The sequence below is a fragment of the Telmatherina bonti genome (assembly GCF_933228915.1).
Source record: "Telmatherina bonti genome assembly, chromosome: 15".
Classification (NCBI taxonomy): Eukaryota; Metazoa; Chordata; class Actinopteri; order Atheriniformes; family Telmatherinidae; genus Telmatherina; species Telmatherina bonti.
The window spans coordinates 25290518-25318115 of NC_136613.1; the positions used below are offsets into that span (position 1 = coordinate 25290518).

Consider the following 27598-nt stretch of genomic DNA (forward strand, 5'->3'; position numbering starts at 1 on the left):
AATCTATGGATGAAAGTAGAAATAACATCTTTGCTAACTCAAGCAATTACTGTTATTCTCATAGGCATTCATTCATTACAGTACTCACTAATTTGTTTCATATTTATCTTATATTTTAAAATGCTATTTTCCCAGCTGCTGTGACTATTTAAATTTCTCCTGTGGGGACTAATAAAGTTTTATCTTAACCATCATGACCAACACTGAAGACTTCCCGAGTCATCCTCCAGTTTCAGGTCCGCTTGGCCCTACTTGTTCAGACAACAGTCTCAAATCTTTTCAATGAATCATTGCAAGAATTTAATTAAAGATGCACCAAAATCTAAGTTAATGACTGAAAGCCTGTCTGAAATAAAAAAAAAAAACTTGTTAGAACGGCAGTGTATTGGTGTGATTTGAGAGGATAGCTCACGTGCATGTTGTTCAACAGACTAATGATGCCAACTGAGAGTTTGTCTGCAGCTAAACTATTAAGTTTCAGAGAACCTAAATGAGGTTAGAGCGGCGAGCTCCGTCCCATCAGCGGAAGAAAGTGAAGCGCTTGGCTCATGGGGTGCATCTGTAGGTGATGATATGACTTCAGGGGAGTTTTCTTTTTCAACCCTTTGCTGATGGTTTTCAACTTGTTCAATCAAATAAAACATTTTAAGTCTCAGGTTTTTATTGCAGCTTATGAGAGATTTGAATAAAACAGTAACAAATTATTTATTCAACCTTTTAGTTTATCCAATTTTAAAACCAGTGTCTTTTAACCGTGATAATAAAGATCACCCCAGAGTTTTTGTTTCATTTGATGCATGTAAAGTGTTAAAATGCCATCCATCCATCCATCTTCCGCCGCTTATCCGGGGTCGGGTCGCGGGGGCAGCAGCCTAAGCAGGGAAGCCCAGACTTCCCTCTCCCCAGCCACATTTGCCAACTCTGCGGGGGGGATCCCGAGGCGTTCCCAGGCCAGCCGAGAGATGTAATCCCTCCAGCGTGTCCTGGGTCTTCCCCGGGGTCTCCTCCCCGAGGGACGTGCCTGGAACACCTCACCAGGGAGGCGTCCAGGAGGCATCCTGACCAGATGCCCGAGCCACCTCAACTGGTTCCTCTCGATGCGAAGGAGCAGCGGCTCTACTCTGAGCCCCTCCCGGATGACCGAGCTCCTCACCCTATCTCTAAGGGAGAGCCCGGCCACCCTGCGGAGGAAACTCATTTCAGCCGCCTGTATACGAGTGTTAAAATGTGAGTGTAAAAATAGTGCATTCTGCTGCTGGTTTCCAGCAGCTCTGAAAGGTCAGGTTATTTCCTTGTTTCCTCGTCAACTAAAGGCAGCCTCCAAAGTTTCTCTTTCCAAAACAAATGCCAGCAGGTCTGATATTTTTTCAACACTGTTCTTCCTGTGTTTCCATGATCCATCTTTCCTTTGACCTCCAGATACAGAAGCTCTAAAGGGGAAACAGAACAACAAAGAATGCTTATTATGCCTCCATCCATTACTTTTAGTTGAATTCCGTTACCCCGTGTCTGCAATTAAAAGATTGAAAATCTGTTCTGGTCCAAAGAAGCAAAAACAGCATCAACAGCAGTGTGTCAAAAGACAAAATCAATGTATCTTAATTCACAATACAAAGGGACTTCACTGATGGATTAGGGCTAGTTTTCTTGTGGAAGTGCTACCTCTTTGTTCAGTTTAATTAATTTAATCCGTCAGCCCACAAACTCCTGATAGAAGACAGATGGCGAGCTGACATACATACACATTCATATGCTGCATTATCATCAGAAATGCACGAACAGGAGCTGCGTTTCTCACACATACAGGTGAGTACTGATTTTGTGTAAATTATATATATATTACATATACACATATCTATCTATCTATCTATATATATATATGTATATATATATATATAAAATGAATGAAAAAGTTACTTGATCTTGGTTACCTGATGCGTTTTCACATGTGAGTATAGGTGACTTCCTGTGCTGCTCATGGAGACTTACCCTGATGTTAAATAAAAGTTAAAGTCATTTAATTCTTACTCTTCTGAGTACATTTTTTTAGCAAGAAACCTCCACTCAGAATCCTACAGTGATGCAACACACTGGCTCCCTCTTGTGGCCATCTAGTGTCATTACTGAAACAACCAGGTCGTGAACAGACGTCAGCTGGTTTAACCTGCGCGAGGAACCCAACTCATTTCGGGATCTGTCTGCTGTTGACAGAGAAATTGATTTGTTGTTGGATGACAAGCCGAGCACTGATGTTCTGCTTTGCAATTTTATCACTTATGAACCCACCAGACCAGGAACCGTGTGCTTCAGATGCTTCTGGCCCATGGCATGAATTTGATAAACATGAAAGAGACATATAAACTACTTTAACTGCAATTAATGGAACAAAAACAAGTACAATTCCTAATTTATCCATATACGGTTTAATTTCTTATGTTTAGATTAACATTTTCAAGGCAAATATTGTAATATTTTGCACATTTGCTGTATATATACACAAATACACAAGTGGAGAAATAAAAATGAGTAAAATAAAATGTATAATGAAGGAAATTGACCAAATTTATAATATTATGACATATGTTTAAAACACAAGCTTATGATTTATAAATAAAATATGAAATACATAGAAAAGACGGATAAAAATAAAATCTTATATAAATTTAGGAATAAACCTGAATGGAAATAAAGCCAGACATCCCCAGAAGCAAACAAATTTATTGCCTTTTCTCTGATCAAATATCCATTTTACAACAATTCCATTGAATGTGATCTTTATAGAAGGGTGTGATGTTACAAAAATATAAACAAGGTTAGAAAAAGTCATCATTTAAGCGTGAACCTTCATGAAAGTTAGCAAAGCAATGTAACATGTAGTATGATTCAGATTTATTCCATATGAAAACTCCACATTTACTGACCAGTTTCTTCCAGTGTTGTTTTTGTCTTTAAAACTGGCTGAAAATCATTGGTAGAAATCTTCACTGTGATTAAACAACACATTTATCTGTGCATGTATGGTTTTTTTTCTTCCCATGCCCATCTCCATCAGTCTCAGACCAGTAACTTCCTGGCTGGAAACAGCCGGTTTACATCCTGCAGTGACTCAAGTGACAATAAATACAGTACAAAATATCCTCAGAGAAACGACATCTTAATCCAAAGTACCTCAATATGTTTTTAAAGAAATCAGTCCAACATGACAAGAGAACGCCCTGCTTCCCTTTATAGCCCCCGCCTGACGCCGCTACACCAAACACACCCGTTTTCAGATCAGTGTGTTTACTTACAGCAGATCGACCTGTAATCACTGCAGGTGGGATTTCAGAGGGACTCGTGTCTGATCAGGCTTGTCTGTCATTTTCTGACATAATTACCCTGATTCATGCTATCAATATGATGCATTTCTACTAGTTACTAAATCAACTACTAATCATGAGTGAAAAAAACATTAAAAACACTTCAAAAGTTATGAGGCAGCCTCAGATTCTTGGAAAAAAAAATGAGGCTACACATATAACACTCAACTTCCCAGATCAGGAAATAGAAGTGGTGCTAAATAGTGATGAGACAATTTTCTCTTCAAGATTATAAGCGGTGTAAAAATACTGAACATTAAATATATTATTTATGTAAAATGAATCTTTAATAACCTGTAGACTTTAAAACGAGACCCGATCGTGTTCAAGTCTTGCCGAGTTGCTCTAAAACATGAACAGTAACAATCAGGACTGCATGAATGCACTCATGTCGCCTGACTAAGTGCAGAACTGCTTCATCTCATCTATGGTGAATATCAGCTGCACAATCGTGTAACTTTCTGAAAATGTAAAACGCTGAACTTTTCCTTTAATGTTGCTACAGTTATTTCCTAACATGGGGGGTTGTGTGTCTTCAAACACTGGCTAAAAGTAACAAGTACAATAAAACAAAACGGTTACTTTCTAAGGCGATTCGTTTTCACTCATCAATTCTCTGCAGTCTAAAATAAAGTTATTTCACTCGGTGAAGAGATCTGGCTGTCCTACAGTCAGTTTACTGCACACTTCTTCTGAATATCAGATCTGAGATCAGCTTTAGAAACTGATGGCGCCATAAAAAGCTCAGTCTGTTTAGTGTCTTCTGCATCAGAGAAACTGAGGAGTAGGACTGACCAACATATCCAGGCTAGTACCTGGTTTGACTTGCACAGACATTCAGGATCTGGATAAGCAGCACCACAAAGCTGGTTGTCAACTCGCTCGGTCAACGCAGGGTTTTCCCGTCAAGATCAGTGTGCGTTCTCATAAAAGGGGCGGAGTTTGCTGCCTCTGATTAATCGCAAACATGGACAAACCTTGCAGAGCTTCTCCGTGGAGGAGCCGACATTCAGAAATATGAAGAATTTAAACACGTCAACCATATTTCTTTTCTTTTTTTCTTTTATTTCTTTTTTCTATGTGTTGTTGTTATGCAAAGTTGTGGGACTGTGTAGGTTGTTTGTTTTGAATACTTAAACTATGAATAAAAAGAAAAAAAAACAGGAAAAAAAACTTTTTTGCCACAGCAACAGCCAGGAAAAAATATTGGCAGAACTTTTTCACTGTTAATGTGCATTAATCTATTGGACAACATAACTGGAAAATACCTATTACTTTTCTACAGCCCAGACATTTCAGGCAGAACTTCCTCAGTCCAGTCTTTATATTTGATTTTAGATTCAGCCCCCCCCCTCCCCTGTCTCTCTGCACATTTTGCGTTGGAAAAACAATTCCTCGCCACATGGCACAGGGAACTGGTTGTTCTATAAATTTGTGGTTCTGCAGCTCTGCCATGTGTGAGCCGTATGTTTTAACCTTGTAGTTTCAGATGAAGCGCTTGTGAAGCTAAACAGACTTGGTCACAAGAACAAGAAGAAAAACATACTTTGAAGATGTCCCTGACTAGACCTCATTTCTTTATCAAAAGGATGCGTCTCTCCCTAATAACTCTCCCCTCAGCTCCTTAAGATCGGCGTCCCAACATTATGAGAATGATCAGAGCGATTATTAAGAGAACTGACTGGTCAGGAGGTGGTGCTGTTTTACCCATCTCTTATCCAGAACACAACCTGTTCTGGAGCAGCTTGGCCCTTCAGCATAAGCTAGCGGGGTGATAAACTCTGGTAAGAAGTGAACCAGCGTTGTAGAACGGAAAACTCTGGGTTAACCCTGAAGTTTCCTCCATGAGAGAAAATCCAGCTTTGTAGTCCAGGCCTCAGGTTTCCACACAGGCATCAACATACCTGAAAACACTTATAAAATGGTGAAATGAAAAATGAAGCTTCTATCCCTTTTACATCATTATTTCCATCAAGTTTGATCATGTTTATAGAAAGTTATGTTACAAAAATATAAAGTTAAAAAAAAAAATCTTCCGCTAAATAATTACAGACTTTACATCTACTGACCAGTTTCTTCCTGGTTTTTGTCTTTAAAAGTGGCTGAAAGTGAAAAATGGCATCTTTAGCCCTCTCGGGTACCCATAGCTTCTCCAAACGAAAGCAACATCATGGTTTAGATACTCGTTTTCATCAGGCTTCATTTACCAACTGTTCAAGGATAAATGGGATCACAAGTCCAACCAGCACACTTTTTACAAAGACTGCAGCACATCCAGCGGTACTCAGGAGTACTCTTGTCCACATTTAAGTGCCAAAATGTTTTAAACTAAATGTCTGTCTCGTCTTCTATTTAGTTCAACACAATAAAGTTAGTGCTTTTTAAAGTCAGATTTTTACATAAGTTTAGCTAATTTATAGCTTTTTAATAATTAAGTTTGCCAACACTGTGATTTACATTGAAGTAATTGGAAACCCTGCAGTCAGGTTGTGGTTCTACCTTTTTTTATACATGAAATGCGGTCTGTCTTTATCCCCGGCTGCCTCATAGATCAGTGTGTGAACTGTTGGCAGACATTGCAGGTGATTCCCTAAAGGGGGAAAAAAACGTTTCATGTCCATTCAGATTGTATTTGCAGAGTGATAAGTGCCTGTTTGGACACTTTAAATTACAAAAACCTGTTCTTGTGGACATTTGCAGCCATAGACAGTCCAACCCTCCTGTTCCACCACATGTACAGGTTCTGTCGACCTTGGGATATTTGGCCAGTGGAACACTTCAGTGGGAGCTGGGAGCCATGGTGGGCATTTCAGAGCCAAAACAGCTGTAATAAATCAACTGGCCACACATTATATAAAGTTTCCACATACAGATGAAGGACAAGTTGCAGTCAAGACGGGATTTAGTTCTGTGGTTGGTCTTCTAGACACCATCAGTCTGGACTGATCACAGGCATTTTTCAATCAACAAAACACAAACAAACATCATTATTATTAGATTCTTAAGAAGATATTGATGAATGAGGCTCATTGTTCATTTCAGCTGTTCTAAACCTTTACGTCCCTTTTTAGAAGTTTTCATTATTATTATTTAAGTTACCAGGATCACATTTTCCCTTTAAATGTGGTCGTATTTCAGACTATCAGTGATGGAGAGATGTCGTTTTGTTCCAAGTGTTTTCAGTGAAGCAGACAAACCAGGACAGTTACGCATTACAACATCTCTCCAGCTCTGCATTGCATAAAGTTATGACTTACTCTTGTGGGAATTATTGCAAAAAGGGGGAAAAAAAACAAGAAGAAAACACTTTAAAAGTGATGAAATATCCTCGGACGTCACGTCACGGTAAAAACATTCAATAAATAGTTCTGATAAATATAAAGTGATTTTGAAACTAAACTGATAAAATTGCAATGTGGCGCTGAAACCCATCAGCTGTTATGAAGCCAAACATGGAACTTTGTAAAATGTCCAAAATGGGGCGATGCGTTTTCTCATTAAAGCAGAGTTGCAGAGGTGTTTTCACACCACAAGGATCCTGTTCTTGTGATGACAGAAGGTGAAAACCTAGCGCTGCCTTCTTCCTCTGCTATGTGCTGCTCCACCTGCAGATTTCTGCTGATTTCACTGGTTTTCTTCTGTTGTCATTTCCTGTCTGCTACTAGGTGGTGGACTCCTGCTGGATCTGAATGTAGCAGGCCTGCAGCAAAGCCACATGGACACATTTACAAACATGCACAGATGAAAATCAAGCAGTGACAACAGTGTAAGAACAGAAATTAATAAATAAAACAATTCTTGAAAACCCCTGAATTCTTAAAATCTTTGAAAACCTGAATCAATCTTTTTTTTTTTCCTTTTAATAAACGAACCGAAGAGAGAAGAACTTTGTGAAATAATAAAAACAATCCAGGGACTGTGTGCAGATATTGTACAACGGTTTTAATCCAAAGAAAACACACACTGGCCATTTTATGAGGTTTAATAATGTGTAAACTCTAATAGCCAATTAGCCTGTCATGTAGCAGCAGCAGTGTGCATTTAGTCATGCAGACATGGTTGAAACGACTTCTTCAAAATGAGCATCTGATGGGAAATAAAGGAGATGTATGGTTGATCATGCCAAACCAGCTTTCATAAACTGATTTGAGATGATTTAAGCTTTGATTTGATCATGTCCATCCCTGTATGACCGTAGTGCAGCATCTTCTGACGGAAACTTCCAGCAGGATAACGCATGTCACAAAGCTCACATATTCCATACAGCTGTGTGACAATGAGTTCCCTGTGCTTTAACGGCCTCCACAGTCACCAGATCTCAACCCAACAGAGCAGCTTTGGGATTCTCATCATGGATGTGCAGCAACAGTGGGATGATTCATGTCAATATGGAGCAGAATCTCTGAGGAATGTTTCCAACAGCTTGTTGACTCCATGACACTGAATTAAATGAGTTCTGAAGGAAAAAGGGGGTCCAACCAGAAACTAGCAAGATGTACCTGATAAAGCAGCCAGTTAGTATACCAGTATGTAAACTCAATTTGACCATTTCTCTTTTTCCATTTGTTTTCTTAGATACTCATGTACTTGAGTGTAAAAAGGAAGGATCAGTTCATAGCAAATCCCACACACCTTGCATTTTAGTCGTACAATACTGCATTGCCACAATGACAAAAACTGATTATAGTATTAATGAAAAATGTCAGATTTTGTTTCAGTGTGAGGAAACTTAAGCGTGCATCTGTGTTGATCTCACTTTTAGTGTTGTAAACATCAGCCCCATCTCTCCATACTGAAGGTTGGGATCCATCAGGTCTTCAATCAGACTGACCTCCGCTCCCAGGTTCCTGATCCTAGAGGAGAACAGCAAAACACATTTTGCTCCATCAGCAAAATCTGTTATATTTCAGACAATTACAAACCTAAATATGCGTTATTTTAAACAATGAGTTTGTGTGTTTGCATAATAACAGACCTCGCTCTGAGCACAACATAGAGGAAGAGAGGGAACAGGTCATCCATGCACCACAGGAAATCCCCATCCAGCATGGGTTTCACTTCCAGTGTCAGTTCTTCAAACGTCTTCTGAATGACCACAAGCTTGTCTGACGGAGTGAATGTTGTGCTGCACACACAGGAGGCCACGTTAGATTGAAATTAAACTACTTCATTTACATCTTCAACAGCCTTACCTCTTCATCAAACATAAATAATTTCTAATCTTTCAATTTATCAGGGCTAAGCAGCGGTTGCTAGGCAACAATCAGGGCTTCACATACACACACACACAAAAAAACAGCTGTATTCAAGAGAGTTTGATTAATTTTTAAACAAACAAGAGATCTATTAGTTCAGATGGAGCCTTTTTAATCTGTCAAATTGGACATAAATGATCAGGACGTCACCATTTCTGTCTTTAGGCTGTTTATTGATTATTCCATGTAACATGACAGCTACCTGATCTGTTGGAGAGTCTCTACAGCAGAAACAAAACAGGCGTCTTTACTGCTGGACACAATCTGCGACAAATGCAAAGAGAAGAAGTTAAAGAGGACGACGTACAAACCATTTCTGTGATTACATGCAGCACAAGTTGCAATAAGGTCATAAACAGATCATCAGCATCTAACCTGCTTTCTTTCCCCCAGAATTGACATCCAGACTGGCCAGAACTTCCTAATAAAGTAAATAAATATTCACATTACCGCAGTCGAGTACATGAAAGGGCACTTTTGTGTTCCACAAAAAGGATGCTGTAAGGACGCAAACGCCTGCATTTGTGACGGCTTCATATGGGCGCTTACTCTTGCACTCCCAGAAAGCTGAGCAGTGATTGGTCGGGCTGCTTGTTGAGTCGGAGGATGCGCTCCCAATACTGGGCCTCCTCCTGCTCCTCTTGCAGACAGTACAGGGTGAAGAGAGGGGGATAGAGTCGAGGGAGCAGCAGAGGGAGGAGTAGAGAGGAGCAGCTAACCACCATGACGCTAATGGAGAGTAAGGCAGTGGAGGAGGGAGAGGAGAGACAGACAGATGAAGGTTCTGCAGTTAATGCATAGGATTAGAAAGGTGTTGCCTTCAGGCGCACAACTGAAACTCACCCTTGCTCTGCTGTCACGGAGTTGCATCTACTTCTGGATGAAGAGGCAGGTGGTTCAGGGATGACGCTTCCATCATCTGGTAACCCGGGAAACAGAAACCTGGAAGCGGATATTTCGTTTTGATTTATTTATTCTAAACTTCTCTCCTGTGTTTTGAGCAAACATCTACAGATATGGAAGAATGAGCTCTGAGTTCCCTTCAGTCAGACTGAGCAGTGAAGAGATGATGGGATGGGTCTACCTGATGATGCTGTAGAAGTGTGTGAGGTAGGCCTGGAGCTCCTGGACGGCCAGCCGGAGCAGCCGGCGGTTGGATCCCACGCCAACGTAAGTCATCCTGTAGGCCGTGACCAGAGTCTCCACCAACCAGCCGAGCGGGTGGTGGGGAGTTTCACATGCCTGGCATGTAACCACGGTGACGTACACAAATATACACATTAAACTTTACTGACCACCAGTAAAACCAGCCATAAAGAAACATGGTGAAATTTTTCCACTTGTACCTTAGTGAGATATCTTCTAACGTTGTCGTAACTTGCGGTGGTGACCGGATCACCATACTGAGGAATAAACTCCAAACTCTCCAGTATTTTGGTCTGGGATTTGCTGAGGTCCATGCTACAAACATGCACACACATCTACTTATTTAACTCTGTACGTAAAACACCACTGGTGCCTTCATCTGTATTGCCCAGACTTTACTGGATTATATCCACACAGTTATATTATTGCTCATGCAGTAGGTTGAAGCTTTAACATAGAAAAATAATGTGTAATTCATTATAACAATATGATGAGTAATCACCCCATTCTGACACTTCCATAAATATTACAATAAGCACGAGTTTTGAACTTTTGCTATTTGAGTTAATATGCAGTTTCCCAACCAGGTGTTTCAAAATATCTGTTTAATCCGATTGAAATAAAGTCGGAACAGTTATGTAGCAGCAGCAGCGTCACGCCAGATACAGATGACAGAATCCTGAAGTTATGAGTTTTTATTTTGGCATTAATGGTCAGGAGAAGGGTTGGGTTGTGTGCGTGTAACGTGTGTGTGTGTGTGTGTGTGTGTGTTTTTAAGTTTGCAACTGTTTAATTTTTTAATGTTAAGCACTTTGATATGCTCTGTATAAAAAATGCTGTATGAATAAAGTTTGATTTGGTTTGATGTAGCATTTTTTATTTAGAAGATGCCAGAAGCTCCTGACGCTTATAGCCTGGTAATGGGTAGCATGTGTTGTACCTCTGTCGCCGTGCAGTTGTTATAGTAACAGCAATGTTCTCCCAGGCTGTGGCCCTCTCTCCTCTTCTCGTAGCATCACAGCCCAGTCGACTCCAACATTCATCAAACACGCAGATCCACCTCTGACCAGCAGGTACCACATACTGGCCCAACCTGCTGCACATATGCACACATTAGCAGATTAAAAAAAACAAACAAACCCTCAAACAAATGGAAACAAAGTTTGCAACATATGAACATATATCGGCTCAGAATATGTTGTCTAAAATACTCACTGCAGGGTTTTTCTCTCTTCGTGCATACATCCATCAATAGCTGGTTTGGTGTACGTTCCCACCACCTTTAGACCCGCGCTCCACTCTCCACTGAAAAGGCCGTCCAGACAGTCCCCATTCGGCAGAGACAAAACACCCTGATGTGGAGTAGAATGGAGAGAAGCATGAATGCATTTTTAAAGAGCGGAAACGACCTGGAGTACAAGCTCAGAAACATCTTCTACCTTCCCACTGACAGCCCAGTCATCAGAAAACTCTCCATGAAAGAACGTGTCGTCCTCTGACACCAACAGTCCTGGACCCTGATGGAAAGCAGACATAAAACACATCAAATAGCCAACTTGTAAAACAATGAAAAAATAATCTTGTTTATGTTTCAGGTTACAAATTATTATTCCACAGCAAGAAGCTGCAGACTTCAGTCGTCTGCTGAGGAAGCCAGGACACAGTGACCCATGAATACCAGGCATCTCCATCAATATCGATTTAAACAAAGATTTCAAATTGTTCTGAAGATTTTAAAAATATTCTTACTGCTTTGATTCAGTCAACAAATCTTTGCAAAATGACCTTCAACACAAGCTGATTGTTCCCAAACAGCTGTCTTTGACTCTCCTTTTATTAGAAAATGCTACCAGTCCATTTATGAAGCTGTTGGACAACATTACCTTCGCCTTTCTGTCTTTCATTCATTATTCCTGCCCTTGGTGTGTTTAATATAGATTGAAACCACATGTCCTGATAGCTACAAGTCAGTCAGAAGATCTTTAAATATCTTTGTTGCCCTTCAGCTTTGAGCCACATTAATGATTTGAAATCCATCCATTATCAAGGATCGCGGGGTAGCTGGACCCCACCCCAGCAGTCTCCAGCGAGAGGTGGGGTACACCCTGGACAGGTCACCAGTCCATCGCACAAAAAGTCAACAACCACTCACACTAACTCCTATGGGCAATTTAGAGTAACCAATTAACCTAACATGCATGCCTTTGTACCCGGAGAGAACCCACACAGAAAGGCCACCGTTCAAGCCTCCCCCCCAGCCAAGGATTGAACCAGCGACTTTCTTGCTGTGAGGCCACAGTAGTATCCACTATTCCACCGTGCAGCCCCATGATTTGAAATTAACATTTACAAAAGGTTCAATCATAGATTTAACGAGATGCAGCCTTTGGGACTTTCATGCTTTGTTTCATATAGATAAAAAATAATAAAAGGATGTACTTACATTCATCTTATTCTCTTTAAATGTCCCCTCATAGTACACGCCACACTGGGTGACGACTGCAGCGCTGCCGTGCCGCTGGTCGTCCAGCCACAGTCCCATGTACTTCTCACCTCTGGGAAAGCCAGATGAAATCAGGCTTATAAAGCAAACACTGATCTGGAAAGCATCTATTTAGATCAATGACTTTAAATAAGCTTCCCTTGAAATGCTTCAGATCATCAAGGAATCCTGTCTCGTATATCATCATAGGGAGTGTTTTACTTGTTTAAGAGATTCTGGACTTTAATTCGGACCTGGTGATGTCGTCGTAGACTCCGTATCCAGTTTTCTTGTCGTGAACCCAGTGGCCGATGAAAACACTGGAGGAGGTCCTGGCCAGTTTACCAGAGCTCAGCATCCCGTAACCATGGCGCTGCCCTTCTGAGAAGCAGCCCTCATACACCTCCCCGCTAGCATACCTGAGTACAACATACACAGACACCTCTTTGTTACACCATTTCACACTTTTCTGACTTGAAATAAAAGCAACTGCATGACAAGGTGACTGATGTGAATTTATGTAAAAGTTATTTAAACGTAGGAAAAAAAAAAAAACTGCACTGACTTGTACTTCCCAAACCCGTGGATTTTGCCCTCTCTCCACTGCCCTTGGTAGCGGTCTGGTTTGTGCAGCACTTTACTCGGTATTACACACTCTCCATAACTGAGAAGAAAAAATGAAAATGCATCAACACCACAGCTGCTTTTAGCATCTGATTCAAACACGACAGAAGAGAAAGGTCATGATTTTCTGCTTCTCTGATTTAAGAATATCATCCTCTGCTCTCAAGTCTCTAACATAAATAAACCTCACACAAGATACACACCCATCCTCCAGTCCATTCTTAAAGTTCCCCTTGTACGTTCGTCCATCTGGCCACTTCATGGTTCCTCTGAGAAGCAAAACATGCATAATTAAATATCCAGCTGTAGCTTCATTTTGCTAAAAGTATGGATTTAAAGAGCTAATGGAAAGTTAAACCAACCTAATTCATCAAACAAACTTAGCTTTGACACAAAACTGTTGTTAACCATTTGTCCATACACTGTCAAACTGTCTCTGTACCCCACAAGTCACTGATAATTAGAAATCTGCAGACTGAACTAAAACTTGTTTGTTTTAACCAAATACTTACTGGCCCTGTGAATACAAGCACTGAAATTTTAAATCCTATCATTCATGGTGCAGTAACACCAGCAAGACAAATAAAAACACACATATAACCGCTAAAAAAAACCCCAAATATATGCTCCCATACCTGCCATGAACCCGTCCTGCCAGCCAGCCTCCCACATACTGAGCGTCTTTGAATCGCTCGTCTACAGTGAAGGAATAGGAGGCGGTGCGTGACATCGCGGTCATCCCTGGTGATGAGCCCTGACCACCACCCAGCACCTGATCCACTGCCTGGTTAAGGCATCTCAGCCACTTGTTCTACAAGAATGATAAGAATAAAAAAGGATTGATTTTAAAAATTAAAGCAACAATAAAAGTATCAAATAGATGAAGATAAATGTACCTTTTCTTCTGGTGTCGAGGCCACCAAAGTGAAACTCTCCTCTGGACATGTTATTTTAATGGCGTAGCTGAAAATATAAAATATAACAACTTTTTTATTACTCACTGTATAAATATTTCAATAAAAAAAAAACCAAAAAACAAGCAGACAGACTGAGCCAAAGTCGACCACTGAAAGTTACACAATGCATTTCTAAAGGAGGGTCAAGAAATTTGTGTACAAAGCTGTGAACCCTCACTTCATGCTACAAGTATTAATCAGTCAGACAGTAGCAACCGGTGCACACGTTTCTTACATACAGTTCATCTACAAGACAAAAAAAAAAAGCAAATAAAATGTTTTTCTGAGCAGGAAGTTTGGCTTTTAGGAATGAATTTAGCTTCCAGGCAGTGTGTAACTCTTTGAGAAAACTGGATATAAATGTACATCTACCGCAGGTTGGTTGGTGAGTGTCACAATCATCATCAACTCTCATGGTTTAAAGTCTTTACCGTCTCCTCCAGGATGTTTTTATTAGCATTAGTCATGTTAGCTCCAACATTAATGGTCTGGATTTGTGCTGCATCAAACTCACAGTCCGCTGCTGTCTTCAGTAACTGGTTTCACCCACAAACAAGTCAGAGGATAGATGTGGTGTGTGGAGAACTGCAGAGACACAGTTCAACAAAAAGAGTGACAGCAACATATTTCTTCACCATCTTCCACATTCATATTACGAAAAATCAGTCATCCTGAGATTGCCACATTCGCACGATGTGCGCTTTCATTACACAGAATGTGCAAATGACCAGAAAGTAAATTACATTCATCTCTCCACACTATGTCTGAATTTTATCCAACATGTAAAGAACTATCTGCTGGGAGTGTTATTCATATCATTTCTGTTTGATATTGAACATTAAAACTGGTCACAAGAGGTGCTGCATGAATGAAAACGTATTTTACTTCTTCCCCTCAACATTAGAAAACTATAAATGAACATAAAACAAGCATTTGAGAGAGAAAAATGCATAAAAAGTTCACTCAACACCACAGCAGATGAACCCAAAACCAAACATAGAGACAGAGAAAGGCCAAACTTCACACAATTGAACACACCGAACAACAAGGAAGAGCATGTCTAGATAGTTAGAGATGCTGCACCAAACTGCTCTAAACTAAAACAAACCCAAAGCAGTGAGGGAGACACACACAGTACAAGCAACAGCTGAAGAAGTTGGGCTCTGACAGCTCCTTGGTGGGAGTTGGTGATGCGGTATCTTGGTTTTTAAAGCAGCAGGCTGTGGTGAGATGTATCCTTTAACCATTATCCGTACAGGCTGAGCGCTACAGCAGCCAAGGCTTCTGAGTTCATCCACTTGTGTTGTACAAACCTCTAACACACCTCTGTACAGGAGCGAGAAAGAAACAGCCACCAGGAGAAAATGCAAAACATAAATGTCAACACGGGACGTCAATATTCCTCAAGACCGCAATGACTGAAAGACCAAACAATCAATGCATTTGGAATTTGCCATAATAGGCGTTTGTTCAGAGGAAGATGAATCCAGACAAATTTTTAGCTGTCCCGTTACCTGCATGACGTTAATGAAGTCCTGTGTTCACATTTCATTATTTGCCTTTAAATGTTGGTTAACCCTGTGAGAGTGGAAGCATTGAACCAAGGCCAGACCACCTACAGCACGCTGCAGCTCAAAGCTCCAGCTAAACTGGCTGGATGGGAGTGAAAATGGGGTGAAATGATACTGGATATACTCACAAAGCTCTGAGAGGGAATGGTTCCCTGATTGAATGAAAGACACAATGAAAACATGTAAAGTATCTAGAGATAAGGACAGATGTCCGGAAACGTCTGCAAGTCAACGATGCAGCAGATTGGCTTGATCTGAGCCAAACTGATAAACATCCTGTGGATCTTTAGAGATGCTCTTTAAGTTGTGTATCACCAGTCTCTCTAACACAACGTAAAGTTTTACGTTTCTAAACACACTGGCGTTTAACATTCTGAACATGCGTACCTGTGTGTGCACCAGTACGTCACTGAACAGTATGAACCAGTGATTGGAGAAGCGGCCGGCGTTCTGCACAGTCAGAGATCTGTTGCTGCTTTCACACACCACACGGCGCTGTGGGAGACGCAGAATCTCCTGAAACGGAAGGAGAACGGAAGGAGACTTGATCAGTCTGGCAACAAGGAGAAGCTTCAGCAGGTTTTCCGCTTGTATCTTATGCTGTAAAAATATAAACTACAAAGAACAGCCGTATCTCTGCCTTCACTGGAACTGGAACAGATGATAAGGCAGGGGGACATGTGGCATGTACAAACTTCCATCCTATACTGGGATAAATGTAAGATGCTGATGAAATACTCTCATGTTTATCAGAGCAGTCAGACTTCCTCATGTTTGGGAAACTTTCGGAGGGGAAGATTTCCTCCTGGATTTGACCTCCAGTTACATTTCACTATTATCTGTGGATGTTTAATACTGGCTTTTTTTTTCTTTTTTTTTCCCCCTCAACCAATATTCAATATACCAATTTTTTCCAACTCTTAATTTCCAATACCAACAGATATTGATATTTCTGAAGTGATTTGTGCCAAACAAACAAAAATCTCTGGAAAACTATATCTTATATTTGTCATTTTGAGTTAGAAGAGACTTAGCAGAAGAGTTTGATATATAATATGTGCATGTTGTGTAAAAGTTAAGACATTTGAAATATAAGAAAAAAAAAAGGAAAAACAGATACTGATAATTTCTAATATTGCATTTAAATGCCGGTATCTGTTTATAATATCAGTAGGCTGATAATGTTGGACATCTCTACTATCTAAGATGAGGAAATCAGGCAGATTTGACTGATAAATATGGGTGGGAAAATTGAATACCAGGATTTTTTTGTATCACAATTTTAAAATGATTTTTCTGTAAAAAAAAAAAAAAAAAAAAAAAAAAAAAGTGAAATTATGAAATTTTTGTCATTTTGATTGTTTTTATTGATCTTTTCACTCTTCTTCTTGGGCATTATAGCAGCAGAATAATGGTCTGGCTACTGTGTTGTTCTTTCCTAATTGAAATGAATAAAAATGACGAGAATAAAAGTTTTATACATTTTTTTTTTGCAATTTAAATCGAAACGGCACCCAAGAAATTGGAATCGAATCAGGACAAAAGCATATCATCACATTCCTACTGGTAAAGCTGCAGACCGTGTCTATTATTTATAAAGCTTTACTTTGTTAATGAATTTAAAACCTTCCAACTCCAGATGAAAACCCTGTTAGATGCTTATTATATTTTATACCTCCAAGATAATTGTAGGTTTTCTTACAAAAGTGTGCGAGATGTCTCGTGTCACACAACTGTACTTACAGCAGTTTTACCAGAGTGGTTCTTCCAGAAAAGGAAGGTGGTTTCAGCTTCCTTCTTCTTTCTTAGCAATGAAAGAGACAGACTCTCATAATCACTGCAGCCTTGATGGAGAGACTGATACTCGACTGTTAACTTGGGGGAAAAGAAAGAGGGAAAAAAAGAGGAAGCGGTTAGCATCTTACAGCTAATGCAGTAACGGCAGTTAAAAAAAATGATCTGAAGCTACTTAATCACAAGAAATACAGGAAATAAGAAATGTGAAAGAGGACAGGAAGAAAATGTTTTGAAAGAAAAAGAGTAAAAGGCAGAAATCAGAAGTGAGGCATGAAGATGGAGTTTTGCTCCCACCACATCGTAGCATGCTGCCATTTTGAGCAGGAGTCGGTTGTACTGGTGGAGCTGCTGCAGAGGCCAGTACAACACTGAAGCCAGATCCAAATCCCCTTTGAGAGATCGGTCTGAGACATCCAGCTGAGACAGCGAAGTCTGCCGACTGCCCAAACACTCTCTGGACACAGAGACACACACACACACACTCAACATCATCTTAATCATTAGTTTTAATTCAAAATTTCTTTTTTTGCATTAGCATGAGGCTAATTGCTACCAGTGTAGACTAAAGTGCAAAGGCTGCTGCGTTCTGCTGTCTCATTTATCCAAGCAGTCTACATTTTCTATGTGGAAAGGCAAAATAAGGCAAACATGACACCTCTGGTTATCAGATATAAAATAAAAGGACTCACAGTGAGAGTTTATGAAGCAACTGGAAACCTCCCATTACTTGGAAGTCACCAACAGCAGAACAATACCTAAAGAGTTAAACACACAGACAGAAAAATTACTCAGATTTTTCTTTATATACTAAATAGTAAATACCTTGTCAGAAAATACCCTCTGCCATTACTTTTTATACGTGTCCAGGAAATACCCCGTGTGGGTCAGCAGGGGGAACGATGCCACGTCCCGGCTCTGTGCATTATGCAGGAAGTAGCTGAGTGAAGTGGCGTGACGACCAACCAGGGTGCTCAGGTGAACAAAACTCTCACAAAGTGAGAAGAAGAGATGGGTGCACGGCTCACCCAGCGCCGGACACACACTCTCTGGAAGCAAGAAATTATGCATTTAAACTGTTTAAAGAGGAAACATATTGTATTTATCTTGCTTCATTAAGGATGTTGGCAGGAAAAAAAAAATTTCCAACCTCGGTTCCGAGTCGGAGTGAGGAGGACTTTCCTGACATCGCTTAACCAGCAGTAAAACTGTCTCTCTCTGGAGGCCAGCTCATGGAGGGCTGAGATGAAGCCCATCACGTTGTGGTCTGCCAGCACAGCACACATCTGACCACCACTGGACACGCTGCTAATGTAACCCATCTACATAAACAAGCACAGAAGAGAAACTGAGGTAATGTTTAGGTAGGGAATGAGTCTAGTGAGTAAATGTACACATTTGAGATCAAACACCATAAACAACACAAGATTCATTAAAAACACTGATATGTTCCAATATAGTTCATTTTCTTTTTTTGTTTGTTTCTACTTTGTTTTTTATGCAGCGCCTGAATTTAACATCTTAATCATAAGAGTCCCGTGGAGGAGATAAATGCAGTACAGAGATCTTCACACACCACTCATAACGCAGAACACCAACATGATGGGGAGAAACTCCGCTAAAAGGCTCCAAACAAAATACCTTTAGTGCTTCTGCTAATTCGGGCCACTTCAAGCAAACAATGTCTCATTGTTTGACGTGTCATCAAAAACTAAAAAATAGTTCTGTTACAGGTGAATTTACTCTGACACAGTAACGCATTTCCTGACACTTTTGTAGTTGATACAGTAGTTACTGTATCTATGATTTGTACAGGCTTTGCCGTGAGGAAGAGCTTGAACTTTCTCATCAGCAGTAATTTGGCTTTTTTATGACTTTTTGCAGATTTATGACCTAACTTTATAGCTCCGCCGCGCAAAACTATGATTTACTGTGGCCAATTCCACCAGTGTTTTCAAGCTGGGACTGATGCACCTTCGCTGTGGATTGGTGGGGAACGGGGCGTCATAGATAAAGCTCTGCGGCAGCACAGAAAGTAGTAACAGAGATGAAACGGCCACACCTCATGTGTGCTTTTATACATCAAGCTAACAATGAGGCATGCTGAGTTTTGATAATGTAGGCTACGTGCTCCAAGCAAGGATTACAAATGTAAACAATCAGCGCTGAATCATCCCTACAGCAACTAGAGGAGTCTCAATACTGTAAACACCAAGTGGTCAGCGTGTCCAACACTGTGGGCTCCTTGTGGCTAACTCTGACTTGTAAAAACACACACTGATGCAGGATGAAGGCGGTTTGTTTGGTTCATTTGTGAATGAGTAAAGGTGTTTTAGAGAGGAGCACATTGCTGAAGTTGGATGGCTGAGCTGAACTATGGAACGATGTTATGAGTGCACACAGTTGTGTTTTTGACTCCCGAACCTCAATGCAGAAAGGCAGCAGCGTTGGTCTGACTGTGTAGGTCGTCGCCCTGCTGGGTGACCTCTGGCATGAGCGTTCACTCTGCTGTGAACGCTCAGTCAGCGGCTCCTGCTGCTGGCCGCAGTACAGCAGGACTGGCTGGATGCAGTCACCATCAGCCAAGAAGAGGGAGTGGCTCTGACCGGCTGACAGATCCCAAACACGAAGACCTTCAGACAGCTAGAAAAACAAAACACAGTGCGCCATTTCAATAAATAAACTGTTTGCTGAAAGATGTGAATGACGGAGCGATGGGATTACCTTCGCCTGCTGCGGCACAGTGATGGGACCGTTGACATGACCAAGCTGCCCACACATGTTACTTCCCCATGAGTATACCTGCAACACACAACATGGCTGTGTGTGAATGTGGGTTTGCTCTTACACTTCTGTTTCTAAATAACCACTTAGCTACTTAAATTCTTGAGAAATCTTTAATTTTTCCTTATCGCTCAATCTGTGTTTAAGCTCTAAGCTAGACTAATGCTCAGGCAAACATTGGTTGAAAAATGTGGTAATGACACTTATGAAAGAGTTTCAGGAGCTTTTTTCTTTGCCAAAAGAGCTTCTCCCATGTATCAACAGTGCAAATGTGTTGGAGTGTGCCAGCGTGCACGTGCTGCGGGTTTGTTACCTGACACTGAGCCGTTAGAGCCAGCGAATGGTGCAACCCTGCAGCAACTTTGATCACATCCTTGCCTGTCAGAGACTTGATACACAGAGGTTGGAGTCTGGATGCAAACACAAACACACAAACACACAAACAAACACACACACACACACACACACACACACACACACACACACACACACACACAGTTAAGTCTAGTACGACTGCTTTTATACGACTTTTCACATTTTATTCCATTGCAAAGTCACACTGCTTTACTATGTTCAGACACGTCTCCCTGATCAGCACACACTGTGTTTAATGACAGAATAAGCAGAATAATAATTGACAGAAATCCTTCTGAATCACTTTTATATTAATAGAATTATTATTTCTAGATAATGTAAAGAGTCAGACTCTAAATGAGTCCGTTTTCATGATAAAGCTGCAGAAATGTTTGTGTTTCAACCTGGCGAGCTGATCTCCATGACCGAGTTGTCCTTCTGACCCACGACCCCAGCTCCAGACCTCAGTCTCCAGAGATGGCAGTCCATGTCCTGCGTCCTCTGGTCCTGCAGCCTGGGCTCGACCCGCAGAAAGTCCCCTGCAGCTGCATGGGGGTCGTCTCCGGGGAGACCCTGAAAGCCAAATATATCAGCATGTAAGACAAAAATCTGATCACTGCTGGGTTTTTCTCTGCAAACAAACTGCACCGCAGCTGCCTCAACAGTGTCCTCACCTGCCTCAAGTAATTACAGGACATGGACAAACACAACAAAACCACACCCAACAAGTCTGGTATGAACACACCTTAAAAACTTAGGGAGCTGCTACAGAAACAATCAAACCTTGCATCTCCTGAACAGCCAGCAGGGAGCTGGAAAAAACTGAGGGGAGGTGACACATCATTACCAGTAACAAAACCAATAGGAAAATCAATTAAATATCAAACAAAAAGAAAGGGCTGAAAGCCTGATCTAGTTTCCAGACCTAAGATGACTAATGAGAGAAGTCACAACTGCATTCCTGAAACTCCAAGAAAACCAAAAAAAGAAAAATCCAAGAAGTTATTCTACAAATGATTTCTCTAAAACGTCGCTGTTTGTGCCTCTTGACCTCTGGAGGTTTTACACTTTCATTCATCCTTTTGGACTTTTTTCTTTAATTCTTTGACTTTGTGTTTTTTTTATGCGTTGTCAACATCATCATATCCTCGCAAGAAATGTATTCACTTTACCAAAAGAAAGCACAAACTGCTGTAAGCGACATTTACAGTACTTTTAATTTCAGGCAATTATGTCTGGTTTCTAATAAATGCATTACTGCTCTGTGAGTCAGAATGAAATGCGAACATTTGCTTTGTTTGGCTCACATTTCCTTATTTATCCCCACTGGTGCTTTCCAACTGTAGAATTAGATAATGTAAGAAAATTGCACTTTTTGCAACCTCTGGGAGTGATGTGGGATTTTCACTCAAGTAGAACTACTGATAGAAAAATTTTTAAAAAATCACAAATGTTCCATAAAAAAAAAAATCATATATAATCTTTCCACCACCGCTAAAACAATAAAGCTTAATTATCTCACTAATCCACATTTCATACAATGCTTGCTCAGTTCTTTTACAAATGCAAATGTGGAAACAACACGCTGTGGTTTCACAGGAAGGTAAAGCTGCTGCTGATAAGTTAAAGTAACAGTCTCCTGGCTCCATATTTATTACTCAGGGTATCTGTCTTCTCATCTAACTCTGTGAAAGAAAGAAAATAAGCATATTTCCCAGATGAACAGCTAAGCTGTTCACACCCTTCCATTCCTACCATGGGTGGGGGTTCCAGGAAGTGAGCGTCTCCTGCTCGCTGCAGTTAGCCCTTTCTGGTGTATATTTGTGAGACTGGAGCTCTTCTGGTCCTGCAGAGCCTGCTTCTCCTTCTCCAGACAAAGACGAACTTCTTCTAAACAGACTGGGGAAGAAGAGTAAGGCCCAGATGGTCCGCTGTTGCTGCAGGACAGAAGGTCAAAGAGCCTTGTTGATAGTAAGCTTGTGGGATTGGTCTTTGTGCTTGGAGGACGTAGCATAAAATAGTTTCTAGAGTTTATTTGTCTTGTTATTCAATGATTAATCTCTATTTTTATGTTAGGTTTGACTTTTAGATATCTGCACATTTATTAAACAGACAGATAAACAATAAGTCTTGTTGCTGAATGTTGTACAGGCCCCTCTTGTGCTGCTAAACTGGGATTCCCTGCTTCATGAATAAGGGCTCAGCGTGGCCTGATGTCAGGCAGACTGATGAAATCAAGTGAAATCACATTAAAAATAATAAAAAAAAAAAGATCAGTTGCACATATATCAATACAAAAATATCTTTCTGTTTTGAAAGTTTTGACTTTTAAATTTCTGAACAAAAGATGCCTAAATTTGAGATAAAACAAAGCGACTCTGATATAAACCAAAGCTAGTCTTGCCTGTTGGTTTGTCTCTTATCAGTTGATTCGTCTTTGTAACTGGAGCTCAACGGATCTGTGGAGGCCGCTGAGGAAACACAGCTATCATCTGGATGAATGGAGGCAGAAAGCATTACACAGGACAAGTAGGAAAAAGACGGCTTACAAGACCGAATCAAATAAAAAACACAAGAAACAATGAACTATAAACAACATGAATCAAAAGAAAATCTAAATGGAGACCCAACAAGGCACACAAACCTGATGTGTGGCTGCTCAGCGAGTCGGTATCTCCTGTAAAGCTGGTGTTTCGCAACTCTAATGCATGACCAGAAAGTTTGTCCAGCAGGTGTTGAAGCTCCAGCTCATCATGGAAGGCCGAGTTCTCGCTGGCTCTCCAGTCTGACATTCGTTGGGCTTTGGGGCTGCCATCAACCTGCGACTCAGAGTCGGTGTGTGCCTCTGGCTCAAGCCTGGCGCTAACCAGAAGACTCCTCCTGAAGTTTTACAAAAAAAAAACAAAGAGTCAGAAACAGACGTCTTAGACATGAAATGAATAAGTGGAACTCTTTCTCAGAGGATAAAAGAGAAATGCATCATTTATGAGATACTGTACTGTTTAGTGTTGGATCTGTTGTCGTCAGTAAACCAGCAGGAACCAGTTCCAGAGCCAGGGCTGCTGCCAGACGACATTTCCCCTGGATGGAGCTTTTGTCGGGGGGTTCGTCTTCTGGGAGGAGTCTGGAATACAAATCACATAAAATGGCTTGTTTAAAAAACAAAAAGAAAATTTCCAGCTTCTAGACAGGAAGAGGACCCATTGGAGGCTCTTTTATCATAATCCTTTTATATTTAAATACAAAAAAACACTTCCCAAGTCCCAACGCATTGAAAAATTAGATACAAGTTCCTATAATAAGTTACTATAAAACGATACTCCCAAGCACCGGCTTTATGTTTGAGTGGTCATAATGTTATTTATTAACATGTTACATAGTGATAGCCAACACATAAGCAGATTACCAACCTCGCTTCTCATGACTTCAGTCAGCTCCACCCCGAGTGGACAGTAATGAAGATCCTCAGCTGTGAACAGCTCCTCCCTGTCTGGTACTGGGCAGTGCGGTGACTGGTCCCGCTCCTTCTTTTTAGGGTCACTCTGGGTATTATAGTCCTGATGAGGTAAGCTGCGAACAACAGCCAGGCTGTGGTACGCACCACAAGCCACCTGTTGGAAATCCCATTTGTTAGTAATACTGTGTCGAACACAGTTTTTGTCTAGTATGAAAACAGCAAACAACATTTCAGAGAAGCTACCTGAATCACATGCCGGCCTGCCAAGTGCTCAACCTGTGACATCCAAGGCGAACAAAACAAATACAATTAATAAAACTTTTATAGATAGATGATACAAATTTGCAGTCAAATCTATCTGGCTTCAACAATCTACCTTCTGTGGTTTCCATACAGGGAAGGTGTTGGTGACCAGGCCCAGCTGGCAGCCGCTTCCCCAGGCCCACAGCTCGTTTTGGGTCGATAGAGCCAGGCTGTGCTCTCGTCCACAGGCAAGGTCCGTGACCCGAACTATCGCTGGGGGAGTGACCTCTGTGTCCACCACACTGACTACGCTGGGCTCTGACACTATCAGGGAAAATATCTGCTTTATTAAAATGATTACGATCAGTAACAAAACAACAGAGAAGCCTAACGTATTATATCTGGGTTAAAAGCCACTTCTTTTTTCACATAATTTGAATCCTGTGGCTTAATCAATTATGCGACTGATGTACCAATTTTTTACTGGCTAACGAGTCACTTTGCACCCCCTCATTGTGGAAAACACACAAAGTTAAAGGTGATTTATAAGAAGGAAATGGAGCTGCTGCACACTTGGTGAAGGTGCGGTTCACGTTCAGGCGTGCTCTATAGCCTGCAAATCACGGTAATTTAATCAGACTTCATTTGAAGCTGGCTTTTAAAACAAGAAGATCGTTGTACAAACCTGTGATATTTGTGACTGGTCCCCGCTCGGTTAGCCCACACTGTCCTGCAGTATTCTCCCCCCACATGTAGATGCTGCCCTGTTCACTTAGTGCTCCACAGTGGAAGCCACCAGCAGCCACACGGACCACCGTCTTCCCCAGCAGAGAACCCTCTAGCAGAGGTTCAGACACTGGGATGCTCAAATCCCTCCATAAAAGCTCTCCAAAGCAAAACACCTGACCACCTGGAAGACAACAGCAACTTGGCATAAATTATTCATCATTAAAGATGTAGTGAAAACCTGCTAAAGGCAGGTCTGGGAAGATTTAACAAGTGCACAAAATTGAAACAACACAACACAGACCCTGTGCCAACAGGATGCCATGATGTTCTCCCAGGGCGACCTGCACAACAGGCCTGGGCAGCAGCAATCTTTCTGGACTGAGCTGCTCACTGCATCCTGCTGAACGCCAGACGTGGAGAAGTCCTCGCTCTACAGCTGTGGAGAGCTGCTCAGCTGCAGGACTTTTCACAGAAAAACATAAACGCCACGACCTGGATTATCTGTCAGTTCTCAACCTAAACACATAACATCTGAAGCCAAATCACCATGGAAACTCACACCTGCAACCATCTTAAAGAAAAAAAAAACATTATTATGTGGAAACATGAACTAAGTTGGATCATCCATCGATCAAAGTATGACGTTTTGCTCAGGATCTGTGGGTCTGAACGTGTAGTGCAACGCTACAAATGACGATACATTAATTGTGTGGAGGCTTTTCTTTTACCAAAATCACATTTGCAACTTGCCAAGGTCTACATGTCAGCTGTGAGAAGAGAGAAAACAAAAGCTTAGCAGACTGTTTCAGCTGGGGAACTGAAAAACAAAAAGGGACAAAAGGCTAATGCCAACTTGTTTTTGCATTCAACATGTTTCCATTATAAATAGGATGCTGGGTAGCTATTAGCAGGACACAGACTAATCAAAAGTACACGAGTGTGTTTGCATATGCTTACCTTTCCTCACGGTTCTCCATCACTTGATGTTCTCCATTCTCCAGCATGATGGCAGCTTTATAAGCATGTTTCCAAGGCTGTTCTGTTGGATCCTCGGTCCTGCTTTGAAACCTCTGTGGTTCATCTGATTTCACCTGCCTGTTGTTTAAAATATGATTCCCGTAAAAAAAAAAAAAAAAAAAAAAAAAAAAAAAAAAAAAAAAAAAGTTTATTTGGCCTGATGAATAAATGCTGTGGAGTTATTACTGGGGGGGGGGGGGGGGGGGGACGGGACTATCATATGATGACAGTGGGAGATGGAAGAGGATTAATATTTATTTTTACAGGATTCTTTAGTAGTAACACTTCTAATGTGTCCCACAAGCTATATGACCGGATCTCTGCGTGCTTAAATATCCACTAAAGGCTTAACAAAACACTTGCAATCCGTTTCTGTCTGCTTTAAAGCGCATTTGCGTCTATCCTGCTATCTATTTGACGCTCGCTGAGCCCAATGACTGAGACGCGTGTTTTGTTTCCAGATGACAACATAAACTGTAAATCTCTTGTTTTGAATATGCGCGCCAGCTTGTTTATAGATACCCCCGCTCCCTGAATTAGTGAATAGCGACCGTGTCTTATCAATTAAATGAAAGCTAACGCTAGTAAACACAAGTTGGCTAGCTTAAAAGCTAATTAAACTTACCGAATTTGAGATCGAACTCGTCAGAAACTGCCGGAGATATTTATGCATGCAACGACTCTGAATAAGTCCAGATGACTGAAAAGTTGCGTCACGGCTGATAAATTGGGATAATAGATTTAGACATGGTCAAATCAGTGCAGAGCAGTGGAAGCAGAAGTAATGTCAAGTTCTTCTTGTTGGGAAGCAAGTCTGCAACGGCATCCGAGCAGGGACAAACTTCTCAGCGGCGCCACACCTGTAGCGCCAGCGATGACGGAACTTCAGAGATAAAGGAATGTAGGGATGAGATCTCACTCTGACTCAAAATCCCGTGTTGAATCCATGCCTTTTTAAACTGTTTTTTACCTATCTTTGTTTATCTGAGCTAACCGGGTTACACAAAGTATTACATAATAATCTGTTTTACTGCTTTGTGTATTTATTTTTCCATACATTTAAACTTAGTGTTACAATTCTATTGGATATTTACACAGATCAGCTCACATATAATTTAATGTCATCACTTCTAATGGCATTAAATTAGAACTACTCAGTTTGGTCCTACAAGGGCCTAAACCCTGCAGGTTTTCAAAATGACCCTGCTATGATTAACCTGACCTGGAAACATCAAAACCTGCAGGACTGTGGCCCTTATGGAACCAAATTAAGCAGCCCTGCCTTAGATGATACCCCATTTGCACACACAGCCTAGATATTTCCGAATATTTGTCTTTCCGAAAATGATTATTTTAATATACGCTACCAACTTGGAAAAGTATATATAAAGATTCATAGTTATTATTTTTTGTTGTTTTTTTTTTTTTTAAAAAAAAAAAAAAAAAAAAAAAAAAGCTACTTGAGAGGGCCCCAATCATGCAAGTGTTAGGAGTTTTCCTACTGCAACACCGTAGGTGCAACACGCATGACTAATCAGTTAGCATACCTTTGATGTGAAGTTCTGCAAAAATCTGCTACTAAGTCTGATGTGTCAGGTTTGTGACAATTGCAGGACTGGAGCTCTTGAGGACCAGAGATGCTCACCTCTGGTTTATTGAATCCAAATCTTTAATGACAGTTTTTAGAAAAATGAACAAAAAGAAGAAAAAAGCTTTCTATGGGGCAGAACTCTCCATTACTGTAGCACTTAAATGAACTTTTCATTGCATAGAGGAAGATTTAAATTTAATTTTGGCCACACATCCATCATCAGACACATATAATGA

The 27598-nt window shown here is 40.9% G+C and overlaps 1 protein-coding gene across 2 annotated transcripts; it reads right to left on the reverse strand.

Annotated features, from left to right (window-relative positions):
- Window positions 1-4118: 4118 nt before the first annotated feature.
- On the reverse strand, window positions 4119-26557 carry LOC306766246 (alsin-like). Of its 2 annotated transcripts, none has more exons than XM_079253895.1 (41): window positions 26397-26557; window positions 25712-25849; window positions 25056-25216; window positions 24711-24935; window positions 24159-24349; window positions 24026-24058; window positions 23736-23936; window positions 23325-23449; window positions 22970-23205; window positions 22730-22817; window positions 22081-22262; window positions 20730-20898; window positions 20285-20381; window positions 19912-19989; window positions 19612-19830; window positions 18338-18509; window positions 18041-18236; window positions 17880-17945; window positions 17485-17644; window positions 17137-17268; window positions 15781-15909; window positions 15522-15545; window positions 14337-14407; window positions 13763-13829; window positions 13502-13677; window positions 13070-13135; window positions 12808-12906; window positions 12497-12661; window positions 12204-12315; window positions 11200-11277; window positions 10976-11112; window positions 10701-10853; window positions 9961-10075; window positions 9699-9856; window positions 9458-9556; window positions 9164-9343; window positions 8990-9035; window positions 8817-8878; window positions 8335-8484; window positions 8116-8212; window positions 4119-7059 (listed from the first exon to the last, which is right to left on the reverse strand). In XM_079253895.1, the coding sequence occupies exons 2-41, from the start codon at window positions 25756-25758 to the stop codon at window positions 7021-7023; spliced, it is 5001 nt and encodes a 1666-aa protein (XP_079110021.1). In that variant the 5' UTR covers window positions 25759-25849; window positions 26397-26557; the 3' UTR covers window positions 4119-7020. The 2 variants fall into 2 exon arrangements, with proteins under 2 accessions (XP_079110021.1, XP_079110020.1); XM_079253894.1 differs by having other exon boundaries at window positions 10701-10856.
- Window positions 26558-27598: the final 1041 nt, after the last annotated feature.